The sequence below is a fragment of the Natrix helvetica genome, assembly GCF_964273705.1.
Source record: "Natrix helvetica genome assembly, chromosome: 3".
Classification (NCBI taxonomy): Eukaryota; Metazoa; Chordata; class Lepidosauria; order Squamata; family Natricidae; genus Natrix; species Natrix helvetica.
In genome coordinates this window covers 83,684,628-83,707,303 of record NC_138549.1, presented here as the reverse complement: position 1 = coordinate 83,707,303, position 22,676 = coordinate 83,684,628, and the positions used below count along the sequence as shown (strand labels likewise).

At 38.5% G+C, this 22,676-nt stretch overlaps 2 protein-coding genes and 1 long non-coding RNA gene across 7 annotated transcripts in view; 1 reads left to right on the top strand and 2 right to left on the bottom strand.

The window, feature by feature from the left end:
* Positions 1–358: 358 nt before the first annotated feature.
* On the bottom strand, positions 359–14,242 carry DR1 (down-regulator of transcription 1). The gene is made up of 3 exons (XM_081946061.1): positions 13,541–14,242; positions 9,047–9,210; positions 359–2,338 (listed from the first exon to the last, which is right to left on the bottom strand). The coding sequence occupies exons 1-3, from the start codon at positions 13,758–13,760 to the stop codon at positions 2,192–2,194; spliced, it is 531 nt and encodes a 176-aa protein (XP_081802187.1). The 5' UTR covers positions 13,761–14,242; the 3' UTR covers positions 359–2,191.
* A 56-nt stretch (positions 14,243–14,298) lies between these two features.
* LOC309388622 lies at positions 14,299–18,442 on the top strand. 2 transcript variants are annotated; one of them, XR_014174820.1, is made up of 4 exons: positions 14,299–14,457; positions 16,617–16,729; positions 18,102–18,204; positions 18,303–18,442. It is a non-coding gene; the product is annotated as an uncharacterized lncRNA (long non-coding RNA). The 2 variants fall into 2 exon arrangements; XR_014174821.1 differs by lacking the exon at positions 14,299–14,457 and adding an exon at positions 14,468–14,673.
* Positions 16,065–22,676, bottom strand: part of CCDC18 (coiled-coil domain containing 18) — a 37,968-nt gene continuing 31,356 nt past the window's right edge. For 3 of the 4 annotated variants that reach the window (XM_081946039.1, XM_081946040.1, XM_081946041.1), the window contains exons 26-29: positions 22,087–22,224; positions 21,061–21,249; positions 18,024–18,461; positions 16,065–16,299 (exon numbers count right to left, since the gene is read on the bottom strand). In XM_081946039.1, the coding sequence (XP_081802165.1) occupies positions 18,051–18,461; positions 21,061–21,249; positions 22,087–22,224 (738 nt within the window). In that variant the 3' untranslated portion in view covers positions 16,065–16,299; positions 18,024–18,050. Of the gene's footprint in view, positions 16,300–18,022; positions 18,462–21,060; positions 21,250–22,086; positions 22,225–22,676 lie in introns of those variants that run through there. The other variant, XM_081946042.1, reaches the window with a different exon arrangement.

Here is a 22,676-nt window from a genome sequence, read left to right as displayed (position 1 = left end):
GCGCACAGTGTGCGGTGCCTGCGCAACTTCCAACAAGCAGCTGGGTGTCGCAGGGGCGGTGGAGTGCGCACGTGAGCACAACGCACGGGCACGAATAGGACACTCGGTCCCGTGAGCAGCGTACCGGTAGCAACGGGGAGAGGAACCCGCCACTGGTTGAGGACTATCTGTACATTTGGGGGAAGAGTGATTACATGATCAGTGAAGGACTGGCCCAAATAAAAGACCTCTTCAGAACATCTCTTTAGTTACTTCATCCTGGCTATAAAAAAAAATTGCATAACTCACCCAAATGTGAATGATGTTAAAGCTTCTCTATGGCATTACCCCCCAAAAAGCTGAACGTTCAAACATTAAATATAAAAACACATTTGAATTTTATTGCTTGAGGAATAACAGCATATGAAAAAGCACAAGAATGACCAAAGGAAAAGTTGCAGGGATTCAAACTTATGATACATGCCAGATGCAGTAAAATATTAACCTGAACTCTGCATCAGAAAAGAAAATGTTCTTGCTTAAAAAAAATGTTTCATTTAAAACAGGAAGAGTAAGGGTATCATAGTACGATTAGAAAAGCCAACACTGCACATTAACATAGTTTCATTAGCCTAGTGTTTCTACCTTTGGTACATCAACCTTCATGACAACTAGATCTTGTCCCAATACTTAACAAGTGGAACTCATCTCTTTTTTTTCCAGCTTAACATTCAAACTTAACATATTTCTCAATAACCAGTGTATAAATAATGATGCAATTTAATTCATGGGAAGCCCCTTAGAACTTAAAATTGCAGCCAGGCCTTGAATTCGACGTCTAATTTAGTCTTCTGCTTTGCAGGTAGGATGGTTTTGCCTTTCCGTTGCATATTTCTGTAACCATCAAAATCTTATCGTTTTAAAAATGTTTGATGTATCCATATGCAAGACCTGAGACTGCACCTTTCCTCTGCAAAAAAGTACCAGAAAAATATGAGGTTTTTTTTTTCAAGTATATTGTCAAATTGTAAATACGCAGCTATCTGAGTACTGCTCTTTTTTTTAAAAAAATCACACCCTAAAAGATATTCCTTATTCAGGTTTTGTCTGCCGGCCTAGACTTTCAAGCCACCAAACTAAACTTTGCAACTAAATTGTTATTTAGTCCTCTATCTGAATGTAGAAGCCATAAGTTTCGACAATATAAAGCTTCTCTGTTGGTAGATCAGCCTGAGAAACTGTTAACATTGTGCTGAGGGCAACACTTTAATAATCAGAATTAAATAAAAATTCCTCTGACGGTGAGCATGCTCATTAATTCCAATATTTGCTTTCACGGTCCTATTTAAGCATTCCTCATCAAACAGAATTAAAAACAAACCTGTTCCTCCGAATTTTACTTTTCCTTCAAGTAGCATGTGCAACATGCTTAAGACTATGCTTCTAACCCCCCATCTACTGTTAAAATTAAACAGCTTTTAAACAAGAACCATTTTAATTCTCCAAATTGGGGAACATTTGAAATGAAATACCTGTTTTGCTGAGAACACTGAATCAATATCGTAATAAAGTTCTGGGTTTTTTTTTTTGGTTTTTTTTTACCCCTTACCAAAAAAAAAAAAAAAATCATGTATCTGTACAACGGCTATTAAACGTAAATTTTTCTAGTTTGGCAAAAATGTAATTTCTCAGATTGGTGATATTAAGCAATGTTATTTATTGCCATGTCTCTCTTTCCTCACTTAAAAGACAAAGAATTCAAAGTACGCTGAACCCTTCGCTTTTTTATTCTCCCCGAAGCAGATTAAATGCCTTCTCTATTTCAAAAACACAAATTAAAAAATGTTTACACAAGATTCTATGGTTAAAAGGGAAGAGAAATGCAAGTGTGAATTTAGAGTTTTCTGTATAAATTCTGCTATGTTTTATAAACGTTATTGTAACACTGTTGATCAAATAAATGACACAGAGCTGTCTAAAATTTCCATAAACACCATTAAAAATCCAAAGTTGATATGATACTGAACCTTAAGTCCTCAAAAGTTCAAAAAGACAGTTTTGACATGTACAGCACACAACAGCAGACGTCCTTAAAATACCAATGGCTGGTCCAAGGTGAAGACAAAGTTACAGGCAAGCATTCATTTCACTGGTTTTGTTGTGCAGGAAAACTATTTCTTAGTGAGGACTGAAAGCTCCGCCTGGAAACATTTCAGATGTCATCTTCATCATCTTCATCTTGAGAAGATCCTGCCTGGTTGATTGCACTGGCAGAGGCAGCAGCAAGCTGGGCCTGTTGAGCAGCTTGTTGCATTTGAAGCCATTCCTGCTGGGCCAGCTCTGCCTGCTGTTGTCTAGCCTAGGAAGGTAAAGCAAGAAGTTTAGAGTGAATTAATGCAGTGCAATGTATATCACTATATGCCTGCCGGCTTGCGGAGGGGGGGATTACATAGCTTTTAGCAAGGCAGTTATAGAACCTTTTCCTTTAAAACAATAGCTTTGGGATAACAAGCCTGTTTTGCTTGTTTACCTACTTAACTATTACAATTTGGAGGCTCTCCCACTCCTGATGACTCTGGGTAGTTTACAGTAATGAAAAATTAGAATAATATCAAAAAAGAAGAGAGATTCATATGTGGCCTGAAGATAGAAATAGAAACAGAAACCCATCAATGGGGGTTTCAACTTCAACCTACTGCAAGGTGTGGGAGAATAACAAGATCTTCACAGCAACTTCCTGAACACTATCAAGGTAGTTGTCACTGGGATCAAACAGGAGACACTCCTCACTCCTTTTGAATGTTCATCCCGGTACTGGGGTACTTAGCACAAAGAGAATTAATGGCTTTATTTACACTGATTGGAGAAAATGAGATTACAAGAATTAGCAGGCACACAATGCGGAAAAAACATTGAAAGAATTTATTACTGCTGTTTGTCTAGCATGCTGAGTCCCAAGCCCCTTGGGACAAACAAAAGTTGAAAGTGTGAAAGCAATTAAAGTCTTGTCAGTTATAGGCAGCAGCTGCAAGCAGGCTAATTAAGGTCACAGAGCTAAGCTTGTTAACTTGCGGTTAGCACTTTTTAGAGGCATGCTCACTGCAGAAAAAAACAGCTCAAGAAGAGATAGTCTGCTTAGGCAATTGCTTGCTCTGCAAGGGGGGAGGGGGGAAAATAAAAATGAGTCAAGTACAGGATGAATACTAACTGGCTGTGATAGCAAATACATGACAGAGGGATGGAGAGAGACAGGGGAGAGACAGAGACTGCAAAGACTATAAATGTGGGCATTTGTCACAAATTCACTTTTTCACCACTATCGTAACTTCAAACTGACACAGTTGTTAACCAAGGTATACCTGTAGATGACAATGTACTCTGTGTGTCAACACATTGTATATACCTCTAAATTACGGAGCTGTAGATATCTATGTTGCCTTGTAAGATAGACTCTAGATTAGGAAATTTAGAGTCTCAGAGAATACTGTCAACAAACTTGAAAAAGAACTAGATTTTTGTTGCACTTCTGGCATACTGGTCAAAATTGACTACTACTGCCATTAGTGACAGCAAGAAATGTTTCAAGGCTCATAGATATAATTAGAGATGGTAAACTAGTCCTTTCCTCCTCTAAGCAGCAATGTTCCTTCTAATTTTTTTTCAGTGTGAGCAGAAAAGTATAGTGTTTGAGCTGCACATTTTTATGCCTGAGCAGCACCTGAATTTTTTTCACAGGTGTCACCTAAGACAACAACAAAATCAGTATTATTTGAAACTCAAAGTTATGTTTATTCAAGGTAACCGCTTAATTAAAAGTGTTATATAGTATCACTTAACAACGCTCCTGCTTAGCAACCCAAATGTTGGGTAGGAAACTCTGGCATTTGAAGCATGCAAGTCTTAAAGCTGTCAAGTTACAAGATCCTTGCATCCCTAACCCTTTAGGAAAAAAACCCCCAAGGGGTCTTCAAACTTGACAGCTTTAAGACTTGTGGACTTCAACTCCCAGAATTCCTCCTCCAGTCATGTTGGCTCAGGAACTCTGGCATTGAAGCATGCAAGTCTTAAAGCTGTCAAGTTGTAAGACCCTTGCACCCTTAACCCTTTAGAAAAAAAAAACCCAGGGTCTTCAAACCTGACAGCTTGAAGACTTGTAGACTTCAACTCCCAGAATTCCTCCTCCAGTCATGTTGTCTCAGGAACTCTGGCATTGAAGCATGCAAGTCTTAAAGCTGTCAGGTTGCAAGACCCTTGCACCCTTAACCCTTTAGAAAAAAATAAACCCAGGGTCTTCAAACCTGACAGCTTGAAGACTTGTGGACTTCAACTCCCAGAATTCCTCCTCCAGTCATGTTGCGGCGACGTCATCTGCGTGGATCTGCTCCATCTTCGGTTTTTTTCACAGGGGGCAGGGCTGCTGCTGAAGATGCCGACGAGCTCCTGCCGCCACCAGAATAACAGCCGCCTCCTCTTCCTCCTCCAACAGCACCACCACATTTGGAGTGAAGCCGGCAAAGCTCCCGCTGGTGCCCCCGCCCGTGGCAGCGGCATGTCCCCCTCCACTCGGAGCACCTGAGCTGAGCACCGCGTTACCCCTGCTGCCCCCTCCTCCTCCGCTGTGCTTTTGAGAAGCCATGAGGCTTTTTTCCCCCTGCTGCCCTCTGCTGCCTTCCTACTGGCTCCCGTGGCCTCATGGCTCCTCAAAAGCACAGCAGAGGAGGAGGGGGCAGGGGTAACGCGGGGCTCAGCTCAGGTGCTCCGAACAGAGGGGGAGGCACTGCTGCCATGGGCGGGGGCGCCGGCGGGAGCTTTGGCGGCTTCACTTCTCACTGTCAGGAAATCTGCCGCAGCATCGGGCAGCAAATGTGGTGCTGTTAGAGGAGGAGGAGGCGGCAGCAGATATTCCAGTAGCGGCAGGGGCTTTGAGGGTTTATTTTAGCCGTAGCGCCGGGCGCAAGCAGCTAGGATTGGCTGCCCACAAAGGACCTCCCCGGGCTTGCTTTGCTGAACTAGCGTCAGTCGCCCCGCGCTCACCAAAACAAGGTTGAATATATGTAAAGAAATAAAGGTGTAGATTTAAATATGAATGTATTGGCTAAAATGTACAGTATGTCAGAAAGTAGAATCTGATATTATTTAGTTTGTCGTGGATAAATATGAAAGTAGAAATCTACAGATTAGGAGTAGCTGCATATTATATTCCACTGAAAGGATAATGGAAGAACCAGAAATGAGTTTACCAGGAAACTGTACAACATTCTTAATAATGAATGCAACACAGGGCAACAATTATTCTACTAGATGATATATGAATGGGAATAAGATAAGAAAGAACAGATGAAGCTATTTGGCCGTTTGTCAAGATGAATGACACTTGTAATAGCTTGATGAGCACCTGCTTAACAAGTGACTGCTTGTTTCAAGTTTAAGCTTGCTTACATGACAAAGTAATTAATGCAAATCTAAGGGCACAATTAATTATGTATGAGATTGAGAGAATTAGTGAGATATACAAGGGTGAGCTGAATGTGGGACAGGCCACTTTTCAGCAGCATGAAGAGTGGATCTAAGAAAAAAAATGGACCTGGAAGGAAAGAAATGAGACTTGAGAATAAAATGAGTGCAGAATAAGACAGTATGAGTTCTAGAGAAATATTACAGAATAGAATAATTTCCAATTAGAATGAATGAAATATGAGTATAAGCAAAGAATGTTACTGAGTGCTACAGAACTGTTTGAAGTTATCTAACGTGAAGTATAAAAAAAAGACGCAGGGAATGTGGATGAGGGAGGGATGTTTAACACAGTAACTGCTTCAAAAAGGGAAGATGACAAAAAGGGTTTGTGTTATGCATATAGAAAGAAAAAAGATGTTTTCAAAGAATGTAACCTGAGAGAGCAAAAAAATGGTAAAAATCAAAAGAGGCAGACTCAATTATTATTGAAAATTTGCATGGAAATAAAAACAATGTTTTGGAAATGGGTAAAGAGGCCTAAAAAGGCACCTTCTTTCTTCATCAAAGATGGGGAAATGGAGATGTTAAGACATGCAAAGGCTAACTTGGTATGTTATGAGTATCTTATATATATATATCTTATATATATATATATACCGTGTTTCCCCGAAAATAAGACAGGGCCTTATTTTCTTTTGACCCCCCAAAATAAGTGCTTGGGCTTATTTTCAGGGAGGTCTTATTGTTTTTGAGGTGTAGGAGACGGCGAGTGAGGTCACCTCATGGCTACTGCTGTGTAGAAAAATTTTGGGGAGGGCTTATTTTCAGGGGAGGGCTTATTTTAGCGCATGTGCTCAATAGTCCAATTGGGCTTATTATCTGGGGAGGTCTTATTTTCAGGGAAACAGGATATATATATATATATATGCTGGTTTTGTTGTATTCGGGTCTTTTCCCGTGTAAGGTTGAGAAAAGACCCAAATACAACAAAACCAGAATACCTACACCCGTGAAAATCTACGAAAACACATATATAATATATATATATATATATTGATACATATATATCAATTACAAATTGTATGTTGTAAGTATGTAAGAGCCTTTTTGTTCCAACTCATTATATGGAAGTAAGAACTGTATATAAACAGAAACATAAAAGCAAGCTGAATTCCACTTCAGTGTAAACAGAATACTAAAGAAATGCAGGAATAAGTGCTGAATGAATATTGACTAAGTACAAAAGAATGAACATTGTGAAAAAGTGAATAAGGAGTCAATTGCAAAACAAGTATGTGAAAGAAGAGAGAATGTATCAGTAAGAAGAGAAAGACCAGAAAAGTCATCTTTAGATGGAGAGATGGAGTCAGATCCTGAAAAGAAAAAGAGGCAGAAGTTTTAGAAGAGATACTTAAAACAATTTAAAAAAAGATATAAAGAGGTATTGTGAGGTTAATTGAAAGCAAAGCCTTCCCATAGGAACAGAACATTAGGAAAAATAGAAATACCAATGTTAGCTGAAGGGGTAAACAGCAATTCTTAAATTGTGGCCCATTCCCACACTCGTAATACAGGTAGGCCTTGTTCAACAACCATTTGTTCAGTGACTATTGAAATGACACTGGAAAAAAAAAACACTTTACAATCCATTTTCAACCCTCGCAGTGTCCCTCTGTCATGTGATCTCAGACTAGAGAGACTGGAGAGAAAGATTTCAAGAGAGTAATCTGTTTTCTACACATCAAGAGCAATGCAATCCTGCAGGTAACAGAAGACTATCAGGCAAAGGAGGGACTGTCTAGAAAAATAGCTTGGTTTGTAACTTTCCACTCTTCTTGCTTATCCCTAAGCTGTTTTGAGTATAGGTAATCCTCAAATTACAACTATTTGTTCAGCGGTCATTCAAAGTTATGGCAGTGCTGAATGTATGGCACACTCAGTCCCCAAAGTTATAGCCATTGTTGTATTCCCCTGGTGACATGATCAAAAAGTTGGGCACTTGGCAGACTACCCACTCTTATGATCATAGGACGACTTCAACTCTCCACCGCCACCACCTTCTCCATCTCTGCCCTTTTGTTCTCCTGCACTCCATGGCCCCTGCATTCTGCCACCCCAGCTAACCTTTACTGTTTTCTTGCTTCTACACACCTGGCTTGGTCCTTCATTAGGCAGCTGCTGGCCATGTGAAATCTTCCTAAGTCCCAAAAGTGCTTTTTCAGGAGACAACTGGACTTTCTTGTTTTCTCTTTTGAAGATGTTTTGTTTCTCATCCAAGAAGCTTCTTCAGCTCCGACAGAATCCTTCCATTCCCCACTATCCTGTCAGAGCTGAAGAAGCTTCTTGGTTGAGAAGTGAAACGTCTTCAAAAGAAAAAAACAAGGAAGTCCGGTTGCCTCCTGAAAAAGCACCTTTGGGACAATCATGACCTGGATGACTGAGAATCTCTACAGACTATTCTTCCTAAGATTGCACACAGTTGTTTCTTCACAGAAGCACAGGAAAAAAATGTTACTTGGCCAGCAGCAGCCTTGCAAAATCCCAGATTGAGTTTGCTTGGTCAGCAGCAAGAGGAGAAGCTGATGAAGGTCAGCTGATCTGGCAGAGTACAGGGGCCTTGGAATGCTTTGCACCATGATGCTGATTTAGGCTGGCTAGGAGGGGTTGGGAGGGGCCTTACCAGGAATATTTGGATCGGAATGGGTCCTCAACTATCAGCTGATGGGATCTGGTTAACAACAGCAACAGAAAATGCTGGGATTGCCATTGTTAAGTGATGCACTCACATGACATCAAGCTTTATGACCACATCACTTAGCCACAGAAATTCTGGTCCGAATTGCTACTGTAACTCAAGTATTACCTGCATGGTACTTTAACAAGGCGGAAAAACAGAACAAGAGATAAGATTTCATTTTATGAGATTGCAAGCGTGCACATTTCCTTCAATCTCTGAAAAAGTCAGCTATGCAATAGTCTTACTATGAGTACTTACAGTGAAATATTTTGGCTTGGACTGAAAGTTCAAATTCTACTAAATTTTTATTTAAGCTTATCCATTTTCATCTATTATATACTACACAGATCTTGCCCAGAAGATGCCTAAGTCATTTCCATGACATAGACTAGGATTACAACTAAAGAAAAGGAAAAGAAAAACCCGGGTGTTTTGAAATGATAAGTAGCAAAATTTGGCCAATCTGGCAGGTACTCATGGAGCTGCAGTTACAAAAATTCCGAAGGCTATCAAACCTGAGGCAAGCGGATCCATTTTCATTAATGATAACATTTATTTACAGAAATATAGACAAAATCACAGCTGTTATTCCATGCACTGAAGAAGCTGGACTGGAGTTAGGGGAAACCCAGAATCTACTCCACCTTCAGCCATTGAAGTTTTCTGAGTCACTTTGAGCTAATAAACTCCCCCCCCCCTTTTTTTTTTTTTTAGCCCTAGGGCACTTAAAGCATTGTTGCAGAGAAAAACTGAGAAAGAGAATACTATGTACCTTGAGTTTCTGGAGGAAAAGCAGGACGTTGATGTTAATTACTTTAATTAATTAACAGAAAGTGTTACATACACAGTATTCGTAACTGTTTTCCCACTTACTTTTGCAAATAACTCTTGTTGCTGCCTTAGGAGTTCTTCTTCAGGAATGCCACTGTTTTCCAAACGGGAATTAGCCTTTCTTCTTTTTAATGCTACAGTTTTGCATTCTTGTAAGACTTCTTTGACCTCACTGATATAGGAGCCAAATCCCAAGCTTTCTAATGCTAGGAATAAAAAAAAATCATGATAGATTAAAGTCAAATAATTTTAGATAAAAAATAGGGATCTAGCATAACTGGCAGTCTGCATATGAATATAAAATGATTCGTGCATTTTTATTGCTCACACAGTATTTATAAATTATAATGCAAAATCTTTATGTTGGTAGCCTTTTAAGAAATAACAAAAAAAGTTGGGATGATGTCTCTTTATTGATATAAAACTTTTGGATATAAATGGAGGATTTCACCTGAATAAGGAGAGTGCCAACTTCCACTGATAAAAAGGGACACCAACTGAATGCAATCCATCATAAATATTCCACCTGAAGTTAATCTGTATGTAAACAACTGTCTCCATTTCCTATACTATTTTAAATCTCCAGTAAACTGTCATACACATATCATATATGTACTTCATATATTTCTATAGATGGGTAGTCCTCAACTTACAATTGGGACCAGAATTTCTGTTGCTAAGCAAGGTGATTGTTAAGTGAGTTACACCCAATTTTACGGCTTTTTTGACACAGTTGTTAAGCAAATCACTGCACCTATTAAATGATCACTGCGTTTTTAAGTAAACCAAGCAGTCATTAAACAAATGTAACTCTACCCATTGTCTTTCTTTGTTAGAAATCAGTTGGTAAGGTCATAAATGGTGATTACATGACCTCAGGACATTGTAACAGTTACAAATACTTGTCAGTTGCCAAGCCCTTGAATTTTGATCATGTGACTTTGGGGATGCTATGATGCTCGTAAGTGGGAGGGCTAGTCGTAACTTTTTTCACTGACACTGTAATTATGAATGGTGTCTAAACAAATAGTTGTAAGAGGACTACCTATATTTTGCAAAATATTAAATCAAATGCTTATCTGAGACCACTGAATCAGTTGAACACATTGACACATATGTCGATTCAATACTAATGTAGTATTAGATATTGTGATGCTTGTTTCATAACATTGGATCAACATGTTGAATCCACATTTGTCAAGATTTAATACTGCACCATCAGGTTAATTTGTAAGAAAGGGGAAAAAATCTCTTTCATATGAACCCAGCATAACTGAGTCTAGTGAAAAATCTTGATGTGCTATATACTTTTCCAAGTGGAACTATTCTAATTAAAGAACTATTTAAATCTGTGACATCCCCCAACCCATTCCTTTAATTTAACAATAATAATAATAATAATATAGTCTTAGAATTGTTCTAAACATCAGATTCATCTCTTCTCTCATACAATAATCTTTTCAGATCTGTTTGGCTTTCTCAAGAGTTTTGCTTTGATCCTGCGGCACTGCTGACAAAAAAGATATAGACCTCATCAAAGAGTGAAACTAATCTGCAAGTCCAGAATAAATATTTTCTTAAATTGTGCAGAGACATTTAAAGTTCACAATGTGCTGAATGGCTAGATCTTTTGTTCTTTTAGTATCACGAAATTTATATTAAATGTTTGAAACACAATATAACACTGTGCAGAATGTAATGGAAAAGGGCAAAAATGACTTCCTTTAACTGTGCATCATTTAACTTTTCCAGTGATTTAAGAATTGATAAATAGGCTTCAGGGCTGATTAGGCTAGAGAATACTGCACATTTTATCGAACTATTAAAAGTCCCCAACTGCGAATGAGAAAAATACCGCTAACCTCTATGCTTGCAATGTCATGCCTAGCTATCATTTTAAACTATATGCCGCAGATAAGTAAAAATAGAACTGAAAGTTCAAGGACTCACAAAAAACGTAAATATGTTAAGTTCCTTCATTAATGTTGGCTAAAAGAGGCCAACTTATACTAACTGATTAGTCCAGGAAAACAAATACTTAAGATACTTATTTGCACCATTCATTTGCTATCTATCTGCTTCCTGGCACATCATTTTCTTTGTCACTCATAGCCAAAAGAATGGGAATCCCCAGTGTGCCATAAAAGCATGAGTTTAGGTGTAGTCTAATACAACAGGGAGCAATCTTCGAACCTTGAAGCACACAAATGCTCATAAATCCAAATATTCTTTAACTAGAAATGGGTGGGCAAAGAGAAAAGAGACACAGTTAGTTTAATATTGGCCTTGGTCTATGCAAACATTGGCTCTGAGGTAGAGGCGGCTTCTGTATAGCCACACTGCTGTTAACAGAACAGAGGTAATTCCAAAAAGTTATTACTGCAGAAGAACAGGCAGAAAATGTTAAGACGAATCAGACTATCATTCAGTTATTTTGCTAGTCAGGCCAGCAAAATGTGCTACGTCTTGGGCATACATATATTGAATGAGATGTTCGTTTCAACCTTGGGTAATTATGTGCAAAACCTATGAGCAAAATTGAATAGCCACTATTTGTTACACGCCCAAGCGTAACCAAAATACATCCATCACTCTGTGATACCATAGAAAGGTTGCTGAAATGTGCATGTTTTATCCATTTCTCAATTTGGGGGTCTATATACAATAGCAGTGGAAGATTAGATGCTGTGGAAGTCCTAACCTTAGAATCATCCTAAGTGATTCTAACAGTCAAAACTTCAATGTCTTGTATTTCTTGGTGTTTCTTGACAGCTGTAAGCAAAGTGAATTATACAATTCACTTTGAGTACTATATAAAATATTTTTTGAGGGAGAAGGGAGGTTCAAAACTGTGAAAAGTAAATAGAAAAATAAATAAAATTAAAATAACATAGTGATTAGGTTTAGTATAGAACTTTTTATAGCACAGAACTTTCACCAGGCAGCTAACGGGATCATAGAATTGGAAGAGACCACAAAAATCATCCAAGCCAACTGTTTGCTATGTGCAGGGAAATCAACTAAACCATCCTTGAGGCGTGGCTGTCATCTATTCAAGTCAGGGTTTTGATGCCATACTAGAATAACATGATGTAGAACAAGTATATACAGAAAGCCAAGAACCAGCTATGGGAGAGGGTCTGTCACCCTGAAAGCCTTCCATCTCTGATTTCTGTAAGGGAAAAAATAATAATAATGCTAGTCTGTTGATGTAGCACAGCGGAAGTACTCTCGTTTTTGCTGCTTTTCATTTTCTATTCTTAAAGCAGCAAACATGTCTCGATTCCGAAAATAGTATTATCAAAAACCAGCTGAATGAAACAAGGACCTTGGTTACTTTCACTGTTGTCTTCTGTTCACTACATACAATGTAAAACCCACCATAATAATTCCTTTTAGAAAAGTTAATAAGAATTAATCGTCTAAAGAACCATGATTAACATTCTTTGATTGGGATCCTTCAGTTTCAGTAGAAGGCAAGCAAGAGAACAAAATTGTTTTTAGAAAGTTACAGGAAGCAAAGAATTATAATTAGCCATCTTCTCAAATAGAAAACATTCCTGTTTTTTTAACATAAATATTTGTTCAGCCTCATATAGCCTTTTTTCCCCCCTTTTAGATGATCCTTGCATAAAAATCAGTAGTGCCTCTCCTTTTCCAAATACAGAATTTACTACTGCTACAGAATTCTACGGAGGCATTTCATTTTTAAAATGTGCTTATTTAGAATTAAGCTGACATCTGCAGTGTCTCTTTCATGCAAACCTATTAAGATACAACAATTAAGAGATACAAAAATTTCCAGATAAACAGCTCCTGCCTGTCGGATTTCTACTGTTACCAAGTTGCCTGAAGGGATGGAATATGCAATGAACTAGTTTGAATAGGGAGCAGAGGCAGGCACTGAAGTGCAGATGAGTATTTCAGGCAAGTACAGGTAATCCTTGATTTACAATAATTTGTTTAGTAATTGTTCAAAGTTAGAACGGCACTGAGAAATGTGATTTACACCCATTTTCCAGAGTTATGGCCATGGCCGCATCCCCATGTTCATGTGGTCAAAATTCGGACGCTTGGCAAATGGTTCATGTTTATAACCATTGCTGTGTCCCAAGGTCATGTGATCACTTTTTGAAATCTTCTCACAAGCAACGTCAATGGGGAAGCCAGATTTATTTAACAACGAGATTACTACTTTATCAACTGCAGTAATTCGCTTAACAACTGTGGCAAGAAAGGTTGTAAAATGGGGCAAAAACTCACTTAACCCACTTCTCACTTAGCAACATAAATTTTGGGCTCCATTGTGGTCGTTGAGGACTACCTGTATACCAAGTATATTTTTAAAACTCAAGTGACAGGGCTAGTAGGAAAAGGGACGGGGAGATGAAGGGAATTAAAAGTTACAGCTTCATGGCTTCTAAGAGAGTAACAAAGGGAAAATTAAAAATCTCCTCTTATAGATCAAGGGGTGGGGAGGAACCGAAAGAGTTTCCCCGGGTGGGTGAAAGAGCAAGGCCAGGCGAAGGTTCTTGCCTTGGATAACGTGCTCGGGAGAGATGGTTTTCTTCTCAGACTTGTTGCAGATCTCGTTAGCTTCGGAGGAGATGAGGTGGATGAACTCGGTGCAGCAGTTCACGACCAGCTCCCGGGCATCGTTGGCCACCCGCACGTTCGGCAGCGTCTCCTTGATCATCTTATTGATCGCCGCCCGCGGGATGGTCAAGTCGTCGTCGTTGCCGGAAGAAGAAGCCATTCTGGATCGATCGGTAAACAAGCACCGTCTTTACCAGGTTCGGGAGGCGGCCGGAACGACCCAGAAAAGGAAACGGGAAGCCACAGGACGCCGTGAGGGCGCAATAGCCGCCGCAGCGATGCAGGAGGGTCGCCCTCCGCGGCCACAAAGCGTTCCTCGAGCCCGGGCGGAAAGCGCCGCCGAACTCCTTCTCGAGTGCCAGAGTCACAGCAGCGACAACCATCAGCGCTGCCTCCGCCACATCCCTCCGGGCTCTTTTGCTGCTGCTGCCGCTACCCCACCAAGGCAAGGAAACCCCTCCTGGCTTTGGCCCGTCGGCGAACCTCCCCGGTCACGCAGAGCCGGCAACCCCGGCTCCTTTGGGCTCCTTTCACCCAGACACGCCACGCAGCGCCAAGAACAAGGAAAAAACTTGCGACAGACGATCAACCCTAGGCGGCGGCGGCAGCGGCGGCGCACGCCACTTCCGCCGGAAGCGCCTCCTCGTGGTCCACCCTAGTTCCGTTTCCAGTTTAGAACGGAAACGAACGCCTTTTGAACGGGAAGGCAGTACTGTATAGCTCAGTCTGGTTCGAGAATGCTCGGTTTCTATTTCCCTTGACTGTAGTGAGGTAGCATTTAGCCAGTGAGTTCCCCAGAACGTGGACTTCACCGGGTGGGAGCATTACGCATGCTCAGCGGCACTATGTGGCTCGTGGTGTGTAAGAGTCTCGACCATTCATTTTTGAGCTCTTGATGCTTCCTGGATTTAGTTGTTCGTTTGCAGATGTTTCCCTTACCCAAATAGATAGCAATAGCACTTACACTTACAGCCCTCTCTAAGCAGTTTTACAGAGTCAGCATATTGCCCCCAACAATTTGTCCTCATTTTACCCACCTCGGAAGGATGGAAAACTGAGTCAACCTTGAGCCGGTGAGACTCGAACTGCCAAATTGCAGCTGGCAGTCAGCAGAAGTAGCCTGCGGTACTGCACTAATCACTGCGCCACCATGGCTCATAAGATAATATCAGTGCGAGTGTGAGGTTTGATGCCTGCTAGTTTTGATGTTTTCTATCTCATTGTCTTAGCACTATTCCAACTTGTCAATAGCAAACCAAAGCAAAAATATAAGTAGAGATCAGCAGCAGGCAAAAAGTCATATTCTTGTTCAGGTTTTGCCCTGTGATGCAGTTTTGCCCATTTAAAATTACAGAAGAGCGTTTTAGTGATACGTAACATTGATGCTGTTGAGATCAGGCCTAAATGATACAGTTTGACAGACTTTGAGGATAAAATAAGGATGGCATAACAATAGGAATGTTTTTGTTACAATTCTTGGATGTTAGTTTCTGTGACATGTTATTGCACTTGTGCAATTTCTTGAAGTCAAGTCATTAAGAAAATAGGTTGCTTTTTAAAAGAACGCTAATGGCTATTATACCTTTCCATGGATAGGCAAGAACCCCAGCATATATACTAGAGCAGGGGGGTCAAACTCGCGGTCCACAGGCAGGATGAGTCACGTGCTGGCCCCGCCTCTGCCCAGAAAAGTCCTGATATGCCACGAGTTTGACACCCCTGTACTAGTTTTTGATATTGCTTCAGTGCACCAAGGAAAATATTTATCTGAAAGGGAATAACTTTCTTAGTTGCAGCTGTTAAGATATATCACTGCATGTGCAGCTTTTTATAAGAGAAAGCCTTGATTTTCTAATATTCACAATTAGTACAATGTTTATTTCATGCCTTTTCTTTAGATCAAAATAATTTTCTCATTTAATCCCCAAATGTATAAAATAAGCTGACTTGAAAAAAAAAGTAGCTGGTTTAAAAGTTCTATGCTAAGCTGTTGCATCTAAGGGTAGATTTTTTAAAAAATTTGGGAGTCGCATACAAAATCATATTCTCCACTGCATCAAATCCTTGCATCATCAAGAGATAGAATCTAAAATAAATACATATAGGAAAAATCAAGATGTTTCATAATTGTGGAATGATCTGGGACAGACATAGTGGCCAATTAAAACAGGAAAGCATCCTTTTTTACTTTTTCCCATAGATATGAATGATTCTGGCAGAGGTGTGTGTGTGTGTGTGTGTGATTCTTTTGATCATGGTCATGCAAGGTGTATGAGCTAATGGTGTGTAAGTTTTATGTGCAGACAAATGCACATGGCTATAAACTTCCATTCAGAATCCATGCATTCTATATATACAATCCCATTTATCATTATTGGTAATATTTTTAAATGTAGGACAATATTATATGATCTGTTTGGTTATAAATTATGTATTTAGCTGAAATTTTAATGAAAAGTTTTTAAAAATGATTTTTAATGGATTTCTCTTTATTAGTAAACATAATAAAAGAACATTAGTAGTTTAAGAAATAATAAAAAATACTGAAAAAGTAGCACAGAAAATAATTTTCGGTGGATAGTTACTAAACATAACTATATTTGTGGTTTCAATAGAATGTTATGAACTCCATGCCGGACCCATAAATCCATCTGTGGTCAATTGCATGCCAGCACACTATTTCTTCAGAAACTTTCTTCCTGAAATAAACATATTTTCAGTTAAAAGAATATTTTATAATGAAGTTCATTCAGACCTCAAGTTATTAAAGAAAGCACTTTGTGATATACAGTCTTCCTAGATGGAAATTTTACTTCAGCGATACCTCTGGTTTTTGACATTTTAGATGTTGCGTGTACATATTTAAAAGTATTATCTCTAAAATCAAAAGTTCAGAATCTCAGAATTTACAAATTAATTTAAATGAAATCCAATATTTTGACATAGTTATATATATTGTACTGCAATCTTATGAAAGATATGAATCATATAATAAACAATCTCTCTTTCTGTACAGGATTCTACAAGACCATATAAGAAGGATATCAAATTAAAAATGTCATAAGAGCCACATGAGGACCATCCTGGGGGCCATAATAGGAACCTCCTCACTGATAAAAAACATTTCTAGTGAGTCAAATATGAAAGGCATCACAGATATCACCACACTTAACTTTATAAATAAAAAATCCACTGCAAAATAGAACCACAATCCCATCTTTCACCCATCATTTCTATAGTATCTACCCTCCAGAAATTTGTAGTCATCAAAATATATTCAATTTTGCCAAGTGCATAACCCACTCTATGCCATTGGCAGTTGGCTTATATTTGATTGGTTGCAGTGTCCTGCGGTCACATGATCAGATTTTGTGACCTTTTTTTGCAAAAAGGCCAATTGGATAAGCTGGATTCAGATTTACAACCATGTTTGAAACACATAACAGCCATTGCAAAAAAAGGTCATAAAATCAAGTGCAACCATATGGTGACTCAATTTATGACTGAAATAATTTATAACCAAAATTCCAGGCTCATTATGATCATAAGGTAAGGACTACCTGTAGTAAAATGATCTGAAGAATTATTTGACACAACTGAGACCAGCATTTGAGCTGCTACTATAAACATCCATTGATATTTAAACTGAAATCCTTTGCCATTCCTTTATTTCCCACATTCATTGCATTTCTAATTCTTGGAAAAAAGCTCTCCAAAACATTATAGAATTTAATTCTGAGAAAATAAGACTTATGGTGATCTTACATCTTTAATCTGGATGTCACTGAACCTATACAGGTAATACTTGACTTGTAACAGTTCTTTTCGTGACCAAAGTAACAAGGCACTGAAGAATTACTTATGCCCATTTTTCACACTTAACAACTGTTGCAGTATTCCCCATAGTCACATGATCAAAATTCAAATATCTGGTAACTGACTCGTATTTATGATGGTTGCAGTGTCCGGGGTCATGTGATCACCTTTTGTGACCTCACAAGCAAAGTCAATGGGGAAGACAGATTCAGTTAACCATGTTACTAATTTAATAACTGCTGTTTCACTTAACTGTGGCACAAAAAGCCATAAAGTGGGGCAAAATTCATTTAACAAATATTTCACTTAGCAATAAAAATTTTGGCCTCAATTGTGGTCGTAAGTCAAGAACTACTTGTAAAACATTGAGTTTGATGTGCTAAATATTCTAGAAATATGACAGCTCCACTTTAGTTTTTTTTCACTCTGTTTTATTTTCATGTATTGCACTTGGCCTTTTGGGGAGTAAATTGTTGCTCTAACTTCAGTTAATTTCTCTGTGTTAGAAATTACTCTGTTTACATTTTAAAAGGTAACAATATTTGCATGAAAAGTTACTTCAGTGACAAGGAATATTGTACTCCATTTAGCTAAGAAATATACATACTTGACTTTTCTTTACAGCAGATAAAAATTATAGTGAAGACTTTTCAGAATCCTTTCTCTCCTTGTTGATATATTTCAGCATGCCACTGAGTGTTTGAAAGTCATTACTGCTACAAGTTACCTCTTCGTCTACATTGTATGTCAAAGGATCAAAGGAAGACTCATTCAAACTCTTTGGTGAAGTATGAGATATATATTTTGACATTTCAGAACTCACTGAAGAGTGTAGTGTAACTGTCTGATTTTGACTTAGTACATTTTTATTGTCTTTAATATTTAGATCACTGGTGCTTGTTGAACGCCGTAGTTTTCTGCAAGTAGACTGCTTGGCAAAGTCAAGTCCTTGATCATCAAACCAATGATGTTCTACTAATTGCTTGATGCTTGCTGTTCTTTCATGAACTGCAATTCTTGTTTGTAATCTTGTAAGCTCAGATTCCTATAGTGCACAAATTTAAAGCTTTGTAGAAATTAGGTGATCAGGGATCATCTTAACAAAAGTTACTTGTTTAACAAAAATATTGATAGTATTTCTGATTAATAAAAATGTTATGAACAACACAGATTGCTTGATTATTCTTATTAAACAAAACATCTTCAATACTATTTCTACAGATTACTAAGCAATTATCTGAAATAATATTTGAATAACAGGAGAAGATAGTGATGACGGAGTGAAGTGAAAGAATTTACAAGTGGCCATCTGAGATAAAAAGGCAACAAATAAATTGGGGAGCCTTGCTGTAGAAGAAGCAGTTTTTCTCAAACCTTTTATCCTGTAAAAGGAGTTTATATAATCTTCAGGTCTCATAAAACCCCTGTATAAAAATTGCAAAAAATATAAAACCTACCTAATATAATTCAGACCAGAATGTTAAGTTGTGACATATAAAAATTCCCACCATTGCAAGCATTAGCATTATATAATATGCAAAGTTCAAAGAAGTGGTTTTTTTCAATCACAATATCTTGAAAGAACCCTTAACAACTTCTTGCAGAACTCTTGGATTCAATGGAACTCCAGTTGAGAAAGGCTTCTTTACAGAATATGTTCAGCAAAAGATCTTAAAGGCTTCATTTGGATTGGTATTCATAAGATTTTTGAATAATACTTAATTCCAAATACTTAATTCCAAACTAAACTTGGAGCAACAGAATGAAATTGGCAAAAAAATAATAATGGTAAATTTGGTTTTAGACTGCTATCAACAAAATTATAGGTTTCAAATCACAGTTCCACTTTATTCTGTTTTACTCCAAGTGCTGGGGACAATTCTCAGCATCATACTTTAAAAAACATTATTTAAACACGAAAACCAGTTTGATACTAGAATCAAATAATTCTTTACTAGATGTCTTCAAGAAGAGCCTAAGTAGCCATATACTGAGGATGCACTAATTTGGATTCTTGCACTGAGTAAGAGGTTGAACATGCTGACCAACTCTTCGCCACTGAAAAAACTGGCTTCCACTATCCAGTCTAATTATTTCTGACTGTTGTTTTATATTATGAAGTGGGATAGGGTCTCAGAGCTCAAAAAGAGAGATGGGCTCAGCAAACGTGTAATAATAATTCTTCCTTAATTTTAGAGAAGATGATTCATTTGTGGTTCAAAATCCATGTATGTATGTATCAGTGGTGAAATGCTACTGGTTCAGGCTAGTTTGCATGAACCGGTAGTAAATAAATGTTTTAAAAAGTAAAAAAAAAGTTCTGACAATCAGCTGTGCAACAATCAGCTATGCCAGGCAATCTTCGGAACTTTTAAAAAACATTTTAAAGCATTTAAAACAGCTGTGCCTGATTGTGAGGTTCCCGCTTGTTGCAGGGGCCATTTTGTGTGAAGTCCAGCTGCTTTTACATTGTGTGTGACTCAGTTGTGCAGTTTTTGTGTAAAGTGTGATAGTTGGTTTTTGAACACTGTGACTCCATGAGGTTCCTGCTTGTTGCAGGGGCCATTTTTGGTGAAGTCCAGTTGCTTTTACATTGTGTGTGAATCAGCCACGTCCTCCAGGTCACATGACCACCAAGCCACACCCACCCGGTCACATGACCGAGTCACGCCCACCCAATCACATGACCACCAAGCCATGGCCACAGAACTGGTAGGGATTTTTTTTGAATTTCACCACTGGTATGTATGTACCCTGTTTCCCTGAAAATAAGCCCTTCCCAGATAATAAACCCAATCAGGCTTTTGAGCGCATGTGCTGAAGTAAGCCCTCCCTGAAAATAAGCTCTTCCCGAAAATATTGCAACACAACAGCAGCAGCCATGAGGTGACCATGCTCACCTTAAAAATAATAAGCCCTCCCCGAAAATAAGGCCAAGTGCTTATTTCCGGGGGGGGGGGGGAAAGAAAATAAGACCCTGTCTTATTTTTGGGGAAACACAGTATTTAAAAATAGCAAGCTGAAGGAAGCAAGCCACATGTTGTATTTTTGCTATTAAATTCCCTAACATCATAAATGCAGATTTCATTTTTCCGCCAACATTCATTTTCCGCTAAGTTTGGCCTCCCAAAATAACTATCCAAAACACAGTTCATAAGGATTAATACTATCAACCATCCAGTGGTGTGATTAAAATTTTTTTACTACTGTGGGGGTAGCTTGGTGGGTGTGGCAAGGGAAGGATACTATAAAATCTCCATTCCCTCCCCACTCCAGGGGAAGGTTACTGCAAAATCTCCATTCCCTCCTGATCAGCTGGGACTCAGGAGGCAGAGAATAGATGGGGGGAAGGCCAGTCAGAGATGGTATTTACTGGTTCTCTGAACTAATTTCCGCTACCAGTTCTCCAGAACTGGTCAGAACCTGCTGAATACAACATTTCTGCAACCATCTCCTTCAACAATACCTTACAATGTTTATTTTTTCCTCCACTTCTCTTTTAATCCAAGGTTTTCATACTAGCTATGAATGAGTACCATCCAGAGTACAGATTTCAATGTTAATAGACATATATTGCAAGTACCTATAAAATGAATTGAGATGACAATCTTATATCTAATACAAACATTCCTTTCTTAACTCACTTTAAGGAGCAACTTTTCATTTGTTGCTTGAATCATATCATCTCTGGACTGAAGCTGTTGTTGCAGATTATAAACAGTGTCTTGAGCATCATCCAGTTCTATTTTGATCTGTTGTAGTTGCTCATTAACATGATGAGATTTAGATAGAGACTGCTGCCATTTTGTCTGTTCTTCTTCATGGGAAAGTTTCTGAAGACAAAATATATTTCAAATACATGCAATCTAAACTATTAAATCTTAACAAAAAAACCAGAGAGCGCGATTCCATGGTGTAGGCCATAGGGTAGTGATGGTGAATCTTTTTGGCACCGAGTGTCCAAACTGGAATGTGCGTGCATGTGTGTGCCGGAAACCCAAAGACCACCTGCCCAGTGCGTGCATGCCTGTTTTTTGGCAGTTTTTCAAGCCATTTTCTGGCCATTTTCCAATACTCCAGCACCCATGAAGACCAGCTGGCCAGCGCACATATATGTGCAGAAAACTGGAAGAGCAGCAGGCTGAAAAACAGGCCATTTTCTGAGCCATTTTCCGGTGCTCGAAAACCAGCCAGAAAAATGACCTGAGAAATGGCCCAAAAAACAGCCTGTTTTTTGGTCAGTTTTGGCCATTTTTCAGGCCATTTTCTGACACTCCAGGGTCCGCAAAGATCAGCTGGCCGGCGCGTATGTGTGTGCAGGAAACCAGAAGAGCAGCTGTCGACAGAGTGTGTGCCCACAAAAAGGACTTTGTGTGCCACCTCTGGCCATAGGTTTGCCATCACGGCCCTAGGGTATGCCATAGGATAGTAGCTGTCGATATTAAGCATATCTGTGGTACTTAAATAGTTTATTAATGTTCAGTTCCTAACTTGTAAGAAAGGGGACTGATTCCTCTGAAATTATTTCATACAAACTTGGTACAAAAGAAATTATTTGAAGGTAAAAGCAAAGCCTAGAGCCAGTTCTTAGAGCCAAACACACATATAAGAGTTTCTCATTCTCTGATACCTAAGATGAAATAAATGGGAAAGAACAATGTTGTTCTCACCTCTGATAAAAAAGACTGCTTTAGCAAATGTACTTCTGCAGTGAGCCTTTTAATCTCAATTTGCATTCTTGCTTCTAACTCAGATTCTCGCACCTGAGCTGCTCCTAATTGTTCTGCCAAATTATTTACACGGATTTCCTGAAAGAAAATTATGCCCCCAACACAAAATCATTATATTTGCCATATTTTCTTTAAAATATTAAATTAGCATGATTAAAAACAAGAATATTTTAAGCAATACAAAAATATCTCAAGGTTGTTTATATAGAAGATTGCTACTAATTTTCCAAAACAAATCAAGAAAGTATATCTACAGCTATTTTTGAAACATTTTGTATTGTTTCAAGCACTTCTGTTATTCATTAAAATAACAGACCCTTTTTAAGTTTTCTCCACAAGTTTAAGAAAAGGTATTCACCTGAGGTCTGAAATACTTGTTTTACATTATTTTCAAACTGATCTAGCATTATTGGTTAGCTTTAACCTTTTGTCTTTCCCCATTTGAAACTGTGCTCTGAACCATGCTCTAGTCTACACATTAAACTGACACTGGAAAGAATCTTGCATTGGGTAGCTGATTTCTCATAAAA

Excerpts from the sequence above, each read along its gene's own strand:
- DR1 (XM_081946061.1), bottom strand. The coding sequence starts at position 13,760 with ATGGCTTCTTCTTCCGGCAACGACGACGACTTGACCATCCCGCGGGCG. Across the intron at positions 9,211-13,540 it reads TCCCGAGCACGTTATCCAAG|CATTAGAAAGCTTGGGATTT; the intron begins GCAAGAACCTTC and ends TTTTATTCCTAG. Across the intron at positions 2,339-9,046 it reads AACAAGAGTTATTTGCAAAA|GCTAGACAACAGCAGGCAGA; the intron begins GTAAGTGGGAAA and ends TTACCTTCCTAG.